Source organism: Acomys minous, assembly GCF_964271855.1.
Source record: "Acomys minous genome assembly, chromosome: 6".
Classification (NCBI taxonomy): domain Eukaryota; kingdom Metazoa; phylum Chordata; class Mammalia; order Rodentia; family Muridae; genus Acomys; species Acomys minous.
Genome location: NC_140487.1, coordinates 43,825,826 through 43,835,767, shown reverse-complemented (window position 1 = coordinate 43,835,767; position 9,942 = coordinate 43,825,826). Strand labels below are relative to the sequence as shown.

The following is a 9,942-nucleotide window of genomic DNA, read 5'->3' as shown; positions in this document are numbered from 1 at the left end:
AAATTATTTGTTTTCATCATTATCAACAACAACAACAACAACAACAACAACAACAGCAACAAGCTTTGTAAATACTATTCCATCTGCTAGAATGCTCTTTCTAGCCCGGCCTGGTTAACTCCCACATATCGTTCACATCTCCGCCAAAGTTTCTCTTCCTGGAAGAAGCCTAGATGACTTCCTTCCCAGTCTCAATTGGATCGCCCTGCTGTTAGTATAACCAGGATAGGGGCTCAGAGTTTCTCCTCACGTTCCTCACACTTTATATTCCATGCTGGATTTCTGTTTTTCCTGCCACAGAGTCAAGGCTCATGCCTATTTGTTTATCCCTATCACAAAAATTCCTGGACATGGTGCTCAACATTTTTGTGGTTGTTTTTAAAATGGATGTATTGGGTAGACATTGTATATCTTTGTTCTTAGATTTGACCCCGACTTTAGGAAGCCCACTGTGACACAAAGAATCTAGAGGTCAGAGTAAATGGTTGTTTCCTTATTTGATTCCTTGCCATTCTTGGCCTATGTGGACTTTCCCATCCACAGCAGAGCACCTACTCTGGAGGAAGAAGATTGATAAGTAGTTAAGGCAGGGAAGACCATTTTTAGAAGACAGAACTTTTGTTCTGCTGGGATTATAAAGGGGAATTCTGTACCAAATTTCCAGTTTTGTACAGAAATAGAAAGGAAGAGCCACATTAAGTTATATATACTGTCTCATCATAATCACTATACTCACTTATTATTATTATTATTATTATTGTTGTTGTTGTTGTTGTTGTTGTTGTTATTCCTTATATATGCTATTTCATCTGCCAGCAATGCTCTTTCTAGTCTGTCCTGATTAAATCCCACATATCATGCATATCTTAGCCAAAGTCTCTTTTCCTCCAGGAAGCCTAGATGACTCTGTGTGTGTGTGTGTGTGTGTGTGTGTGTGTGTGTGTGTGTGTTGGAGTAAGGTTGAGACAGGGTCTATCCATGCAGCCTAGTCTGCTCTAAAACCCATAATACTCTTGTATGTACCCCTACAGTGCTAAGATTATTGGCGTATGCCACCACACCTGACTTACCACCAATCCCGATGAGAACTGAAAGAGACAAGTGAAGAGCAGTGTCTGTGGGAAAGGAAATGAAGGTAAATTTCATCCTTTGACTATTTATTGCCTTATTTAGAAGTCCCCAGAATGTTTTATTTACATTCTTTTCTATTTTTCTTTAAAATAATGGCACATGAGCACAATGTTCCCCAAATACTCTATATTCACCAAGAACTAACTTGCATTGTACTGTGATTAACTAAGTAGCTTCTCTTTGTTCAGCAGATATAGGGGCTTCCCTTGCTCAGGCTCTTGGTCATGGGTCCATCATGAAAAAGGTAAACACACTAGAGTCTGCTTTCTCGAAAGACTCACATGCTAGCTGGAAAGAAAACTCTTTTTCAGTTTTAAGATGTGATATATCATGGCAGACACTGATAGGAAGTATATGCAATGCAGGAAGATTCCAGAGGAAGGAGGCAAATTTTCTAGTTCTTGTTTGCAAGTTTGTATATTGCTATATCTTATCTATGGTCTCAGAGTCTGTGACTTCAACTTTAAATACTAAAATGTTTTGAGATTTTTCTTTATCGTTCAATGACAACGAAAAGTTAAGGATAAGCCAGGAGGGAGGTGAACATTAATTTCCAATTAGGGATCATGTTTCAAAAGGGTGGTTTAATTAAATCACTTACTCTCTCATGTTCAGAAAATAATACACAAGTGCTGAAATTAACTGTTGTAATGGATGCAACGCATTATGGCACCAGACATGAGGTGGGGATTTAAGGGCTGTTTGTTTGTTCGTTGTTTTGTTTGTATTGCTTGTATTAAACAAGAAATGTGTTTATTGCGATTTGTAAACCAAGAAGCCATAAATGAGGTTTACATCAAAATAAAGAAAGTCTATGTGGATGCAGAAAGGGTGTGGCAATCAGCAGAAAAAGGCTAGGCTAGACTAAGCTTCCTGATAGAGGAAAGGGGGCTTAACCATTAATTAGAATCTAATAAAAGTGGCTGTAACTAGACAGATCAAGGCATAATATTTACCATCTGCTATTACTCAAGCCTCCTAGCAAGGTGTTCTTAGATACGCTAAAAATTGCTATTTTGGGCAGATTCTGCATGCCAATCTTATTCCTGTTATTAAAGCTCCAAGGCCCAGGAAATAATTTTTCCTCTTGCTCACCATCTGCAGCTATTTTCACCTTTTACATACCTTTGTATGTCATACAGTTGCTCAGGTGTGTGTGTGTGTGTGTGTGTGTGTGTGTGTGTGTGTGTGTGTGATGTGTATGTGTATGTGTATGCTCAGATCCAAGTATAGAGCCTTGCTCATGCTGGGCAAATACTTTACCAGCTGAAATGTATCCTTTAGTCCCTGATTTTTAAATATAATGTGATTTTTCTTTGGCTGAAGACAATCTAATCAAAAGACAACACCAAGATTTCTTTAAAAACACATATAAATTAGCAATTTATTGAGGTAAACATACATTCCAAGAAATACTCTGGCTATGTATAAAAATATTCAAATCAAATAGATTTTTATATTGTCATTTAAAAACCATTACAAATAATATTTCAAGTGACACTTCATAAAAATTATAAATATCAATCATAAGTTAACTTAAAGTTTACATACTTAAATTATCAATAAATTAAGAATAGTTAAAATAGTGTCCCAACATTCATACTGTCAGTTCTTCGTAGAGAACAACATAAGGCAATATCCAGTGACAGGATATGTTTTCTGACCATAATGAGGAATATCCACAGATTGGCACACTTTGGCATATCACACTAGCTTTTCCGAGTAGACCTCATGGTGTCCTTCAGGAACTCTTCAAGTGCTTTCAGGATGAGCTGGGTGATCTTGGTCCTCAGCCATTCGTTCTGTGGCTTCAGTGTCTCCATTTGGAGAGCCGTGGAAGTCGGGCCAGGGGAGATTATTTTGCCTGGTTCCTTTACCTAAAGGAGGAAGGAAGAAAGACTGGTTAAATATTGCACAAATGTTTTGTTGTCGAATTCTCTGGTCTGTGGGAAGATGTTCAAATTTAGGAATGTATGAGACTAATTGGGACCATGTCCCCTGACTCACCCAAACTAGGGGAGGTGCTTTGGCTCCAAGCACACACGGAGAGGGACCCACGCATAGCAATTCCATTCTTTTTCCCCCACAAGGTGATTATTATTAGTTTTTTTTTCAGTAGCAACAGAATCCTAACCTCCCTACTTATTGTTCTGTCTGCCATGAGAGACTAAGTGCCAGAGGTCAGCACCACCATCTTATTCATCTGTTATCCAAAACAGTGCTAACATACAGTATTGCCACTGCACGACAAAAGAGCCCATCAGTTAAAGGTAGTTTGGGATTCTCGATCAGGGGCTTTCTCTCTCTCTTTCCATTCAGATTCTGTTGACAGTCTCTTGGACTGAGCATGAAGAATGCTGGAAATGCGTTTCCATGGACCCACTGGCCTGGGGGATAACCAACTGGAGGGCTTGCCTCACTGCTTGTGAGCCTCGAGTACTGCACCATGGCCACAACCGAGCAGCTGTTTACAAAAGTGGATCTCAGCTCCCTCCCTAGCCTTTCTAAGTCAGACTGTGCTGGAACAAGACCCCAGGTGAATCCTGTACACATTAAACTAAGAAAGGTTGTAGATTCAGGCAGGAAACTACATGTGGCAGAAGCAAACTTAGCTGGGGGCTTCATTCTGGGCCCTTCTTACTGCATCTGGCGTGGCTCTTCTACACTCCAAGCTTTCAACCTTCCATGGCTACCATTTAATAGCTAGTGGCAGCTGGAGCCCATAATCCCTTCTTTTCTTGACTTTGTAGCCTTTGGCCACTTCTTTCCCTTAGGTCTCTAGTAACAAGAGACCTTTTGTGCTCTGTGCTCTTTTATAGTGGCTGACTGGGTAGGCTTGGCTATGTTTCCTTTCATCTGGTATAGTTTTCTTATCTCTTAAGGAATTAGTTAAGACATAGTTTAAAGTAGGTATTGATGTCCTTTGCCAAAGAGAGCCCCAAACCAAAGGGCCAAAGTGAAACAAAAACAAGATCTTACCATCAGGAAACTGTTTCTCCCTCCTGAGCAGCTGTCTGGAAGCAGAGCTGCAGCCCCGCTATGCCAGGCACTTACCCTGAGCATCCCTTCCCCACACTGAGAGACTAGGGAGCACTCACCTCTTGTCTGAGGATGTTAATTAGGGCTTGAGTACTGGTCTGGATGACTCTGGCTTTCTCTTTCTTGCTATCTTGTATGTTGTTCTTCACGTACTCCAGATAGACCTCGTACTCCAGAAGACCAGAGGTGATTTTCAAAAGGCAAATTTCCTATAAGTAGAATGGAAGGGGAATTCATTCTTCCTGGGAGATAAACTCAATTTGAGGATAAGACTCCCACTGTTCAGCATCTTCTCCCTCTGGCCCTCTATCAGCTGACCTCCTTGAAATGACCTAGATAACCAGAGACACCACTTAATGTTTTTCCCCAGGCCCAAGACTGTGACAGTGGGGATCCTTTTCTGGCCTCCCCACGTCTGCCCCCAGTACCTTTCCTATACCCTTGCTCTTGTCTGGGCTGGCCCAATACCTGCTTTTAAGAACTAATAAGAAATCCATACAGGGTATATCACTGGCAAGAAGGAGAAGGATGTGGAGACTGATCTCAGAAGGGAGACTGGGCTTCGATCCTTCCAACGGCAGCCAGAGAAGAGAAATGTTTCCTGAACTCGAGATGAACTAGCTAAACTTGCTATGATTTCTAACACTTGACAGATGTGAAAAATCCCAACATATTGGGACTTGCCCTGTTCAATGAGAAATTGCTTTTCAATCAAAGGATTTAAGTTGCTTTTCTCGTGCTCTTTACATAATATTTTTATATCTCCTTCCCCATATCTTTGTCGCCTGGCTGAGACCTGTGGGTATGCAAGAAGCGCATGCAAGAGAGAGAGAGAGAACTCTGGCTGAAGAATTGCTGAACGCAAATGTGACAAGTTCCTACCCAATCGTGTTTCGTTTCAAAGCATCCGTCGTTTATCTGTATCACCGGAAGGTTCAGACGGTTTTCTGAGAGTGCATCCTCGTTGTTCATGCAATCAGAACTGCCGTTACACAACTGCAAAGGGAGAACCGGGATGTAACGGAGACCTGAAACAAAGGCCACTAGGGGGCCAAGTCATGCTCTTCACCGACACGCTGAGACACTCCAAGGAAAGGAAGCTACACCTTCTTGGCACGCTATTAAAAACCCTTAGGTTCACTCCCAGGCTCTCCTCTGGCTTCAGGCTTTGCTACTCTCTGAAGTCGGATTCCCATCTTCAAATAAGGAATTATTTAGAGTTCCCTTTATACATCTGTTTTAAGGATTCGATGATATAAACTGCCTAACACATAGTAGGAACTTAGTACATGACAGAAATTTTGATGATAATTTGGGGCAAATAAACTTAAATCACTGAATATTCCACCTGAACCGTCTGTGCCATCATCTGTAATTCCATAATTTTGCAGATAAGAGTCCCAAACAGTAGGAATTTTTTTTTTCAAGATTACAAAGTTGGCTCTACACATCCAGACCTAGAATATGGACTCTTAATCTTCTCGCTTGCATTTTTTTTTCTTTCTGTCAGGCAGAGTCAAAATACTTCTCATTTAAAAATGAGAGATACTTTAATCTATGTTGGTTGGTTTTTATTTGTTTGTTTGTTTTTGAGAAAAGGTCACTCTACGTAGTCCTGGCTGTTCTGGAACTCAATATTTAGACCAGGCTGGCCTCTAATTTACAGAGTTCTTCCTGCCTCTGCCGCTCAAGTGCTACTATTAAAGGCATGCCCAGCCTAATCCAGTTTTTATGTTAGCACTTTCTGGGGTGGGGGATGGGGGCTCTATAAAGTATGCATCTTAGCTGGGTTCCCCTTGGGAAGTACTGTTCACACAGCTTACAGTCAACAAAAAAGCAATGCAACTGCTACAAGCAGCTGAAGATTCATTTCCAGCAGCTCTTTTCCGGTCCTCCTAGAGTTTAAGACCTAAGTCTTTGGTACGGGGTGGGGGTAGGGGATAGGGGGTGGGGGCTGGGGGTGGGGGTTTAGGGGGGTGGGAAGAATTCCTAGCCAAGCAGCAATGGCTAAATGTGGGGCTGAAAATCGGCCCGCTGTGAATGTTTTAGAAATGCAGCTGTATTCTGTATTTTTCCAAACAAGGAAGGAACCCCGTGAGACCAACAAAGAGTAGAGATAGAGAGGACAGTCTAATCTAATCTTTAGCTTCAAATCCTAAGGACCCTGGAACCCGGAAGAGACATTCCACTTCAGGAGCAAAGAGAGCGAATGAGCGGCCACACTTTCAGAGCCTACCCACCTACCTCTTTTCTCATTTCCAAGACTTCCTTGAGAACATTTGTCACCAGCCCTCCAACTTGTTGTGAAGTGGTGTATACTGGTCTGTTGGGGGTGGTGTCTGCTGTTGCGAGGTCTCCTCTCCGGACTTGTGAGGTAGGAAAGGCAGCGGCCGTCACCAGCATCAGCCCCAAGAAGACAAGTGGATGCAAGTCTCCTGCGTGAAGGAAAGGGAAAGCAGCGAGTGAGTAGGGAGCACAGCTGGATGCTTGCTGCTGGCTGCGGTCCAGCCCGCAGCGCCGCGCTCGCTCTCAGCCACACACTCCTCTCTCACACAACCTCAGTAGCTCCACCAGAGGGCGAGGAACTGCCTTCACTTACGTGCGGAGAGGAACTTCATAGCTGTTCCTGGAGGGCAAATGGAGCTGTCTTTCTTTCCTGGTGGGCTCGAGAGCAGAATGAGCTACGGACATCCTCAGTCTCATATTTATTGGGAGTCAACACTCTACTTTTGAGACTCATGGGAAAATCCCACATTTGATAAAAATCTTTGTTGGAGGGTGGGGGTGGGGCCAGAGTGGGTGGGGCTGATTGGAAACCTTATTAAGATTGCACAATGTGACGTCGTTCGTTCGGCCTTGAGAGAATCACTACTAGGGGGGAAAAAGTATGCTTAAGTCATCCTTGAGGCTAGCCCTAAGAAGTATGATCACTCAACTTTCTTTCTTTCTTTCTTTCTTTCTCTTTTGTTAAGTGACTCAGCACTTTAGCATGTCTTGAGAGGGGAGAGCTAAAATGCACAATGTTTTATAAGGAGAAAAAGAAGCTAAAGCTGACATAATTTAAACACACACACACACACACACACACACACACACACACACACACACACATTACTAAAAGTCTAGGATTTAGTATCCTAGTTTTTTTGTTTGTAAAAACCTAAGCTGTTCTGTCCCAAGTTTCTTCGGATCATACAAAGACTCCCCCACCCAACCTGGGATTACACAGACAGTAATGATGCCTGTCACATAGTGCTCTGTTTCCGGGATCTTGTCAGGACCAGCTGTACCCAGTGGTTTGTTCACCTCCAAATTTTGTGCAGTTGTTTCTAGAAATCGCCAGAAGCGGTGTAAGTAAAGAACAGAAATATCTTCTGTCTGCCACCAAGCCCTGCTGGTTTCTGTTCACATCCTAGACCGTTCTCTGCTTTCTCCCTAACGGTCTCTTGGGTATCTTCCTGGTAAGACTGTTAGTCTCTGTGTAACAGAGTTGCCCTTACCTGTTAGTGCTGACCCTGCTGCCGCCGGAACACCCCCCAAAACATGTTCCAGGTCACCCTAGGAGACCTGAAGGTCTGTTGCCACCCTACACTGCTGGAGTTTCTTTGGTTCAGGGTATAAAAAGGATAAAGCTATCAAAGAAGAACCTCCCAGCATCTTAGCTAGCTCGTGCAGGAAGCTCCCTTTTACCTGCTGGCTGGATTTGAATCCGAAGGCGCGGTGGCTCACTCTGAATGACCCTTCCCATGCTGAGAAGTCTTTTAGCCTGGGTCAAGCGTCAACAGACTCTTTCTTCCCTCTGCTGGATTTCTTCTTCAGAGCAGCCCCTGATCTTCTGCTCGCTGCCTCCAGATGCCTAGACAGAATTCAGAATGACTCTAGGCTGAAAGTTGGCTCTGTCTATAGAACCCAAAGTTATTTACAAGACACACTTTTAACCTCACAATCAGCTTCTTTACTTTGTAAAGATTGCCTTAAGATTATTGAATCAATGACCATTGATTGCTAGGACAGTTAAAACATGTGTGGACTTACTCTCCTGTTTGTGTACATAAAACGTTGGGTCTGCCTATTTAAAGAAGTGAGGTCATCCATTCTTTCACTGTTTGAGGCACCAGTCCTAGAGGGAGTAGGGGTTTTTACTTTGAAAACAAAAATGGGGGAAAGAGGCAGAATGGTTTCACTTTTAGTATTCTTCGGCCTTTAAAAGGCAGCTGAAGCAGACCTGAGCAAGCTCTGTCTCCTGAACTGCAGGAACCCACTTCCCCAGCTCTCTGCCATGTGATATCCCAGGCCTCCGTAGTACAGAGTTTCCTTTCCCCACTTAATTTTTTTTTAATGATTCAATAAATTTTAGATTGTTCGACTTAATACAATATTCAGATCTCTCTTTTCAATAAAAAGGTGCTTTTAAAATAGAGGCATGCATCTATAATAAAGTGTTCAAAGCAGACTATATGGAGAAGGGTCCTGCAGGCAGTGCCTAATCCCCAGTAGTTTTAGTGGAATTCTTGTCAGCCTCGTGGGGAAGAGTTTTTCTCATTTCCTATATTTATACATATATTTTATACATACATATGTATATTACATATTTCTACATGCAGAAACACATTGTAGGTTAATGGTCTGGATGCTGTCTACATAGTTTTTCATGGTGTCCACCAAAGACCCTACAAGCTTTTGAGTAACAGCTTTGGTTAGAAGCCCAACTCTGCCATTTGCTAGCTGAGTTACCCCAAGATCTGTGCTCTTGTTTACTTATTTACTTTGTAAATCCAGAATAATGCTAGATCATCACTTATAGGGCTGTTAGGAAAATGAATGAGAGAAAGAAAGTACTAACTCCTAACCTTTTAGGACTTGAACTTCTCCCTCCTGTAAGTTCACCAGGGGCCATGCCTGAGATGATGCCACAGACAGCCAGCTTACTGTGCCAGGGATGAGTTAGTCTCCGAACCATTTTCTTCCTGAAGAAATGAACTGGTGGGTGCTGTGGGAAATCCATTATGGGGAGCTAGAGAGGTGACTCAGAAGTTCAAAGCATTTCCTGCTATTTCAAGAGGACTTGGGCTCAGTTTTCAACATGTACATAGTGGCTCTGAACCACCGTAACTCTAGTGCCTAGGAATCCGATGCCCTGTCTAGCTTCTTGGGCACGGAACATACATGATACACAGACACCCATTGCAGACAAAGCAGTGCTAACATATGGTCCGTTAGTTTAGATAACTATCTAGCTGTGACTTAGTCCTAAGCGTTTCCCAGTGCCTCCTGCTAAGAGGTTTTTTATGTGAGAAGTCACGGCGCATGCGCATCTTCATCCTTCAAGTTTCTGAGCATGGTTCTCAAGCATGAAGAGGCCTGGCAACCCCAGGACTTGAGCTTCTAACAGTAAGCAAGAGACAGGTAGGCAAGGTCAGAAGGCAAGGTGATTCTGTCTTATCCCTTTGTGTGCCATCAGCCTGGACCGTTATTAGGACCAGTGCCTTTCATTGGCATTTGCTTGTGGGAGAAATAGACTCTACCTAAATCAAAATATTAGTGCTCTAAACTCTATTTCTACCATTACAGAGTCTTTTCGGGTGTGGGTGTGTGCATGCGTGTGTGTGTGTGTGTGTGTGTGTGTGTGTGTGTGTGTGCGTGTGTGTGCATGCATATTTTAATATGCATTAGTAACCAAGACATGCTAGTATACATTGCCATTACTAACTAAAAATGTGGGGACTTCAGCCTCACTGAAACCAAGAGAGGAAGGATAGGTGGGAATAGGTA

At 42.8% G+C, this 9,942-nt stretch overlaps 1 protein-coding gene across 1 annotated transcript; it reads right to left on the bottom strand.

Moving 5' to 3' along the window:
- Window positions 1-2,485: 2,485 nt before the first annotated feature.
- IL6 (interleukin 6) lies at window positions 2,486-6,892 on the bottom strand. Its single transcript, XM_084785042.1, has 5 exons — window positions 6,770-6,892; window positions 6,415-6,605; window positions 5,053-5,166; window positions 4,230-4,379; window positions 2,486-3,008 (listed from the first exon to the last, which is right to left on the bottom strand). Exons 1-5 carry the CDS (start codon window positions 6,786-6,788, stop codon window positions 2,841-2,843), a joined length of 642 nt encoding a protein of 213 aa, XP_084641168.1. The 5' UTR covers window positions 6,789-6,892; the 3' UTR covers window positions 2,486-2,840.
- Between the last annotated feature and the right edge of the window lie 3,050 nt (window positions 6,893-9,942).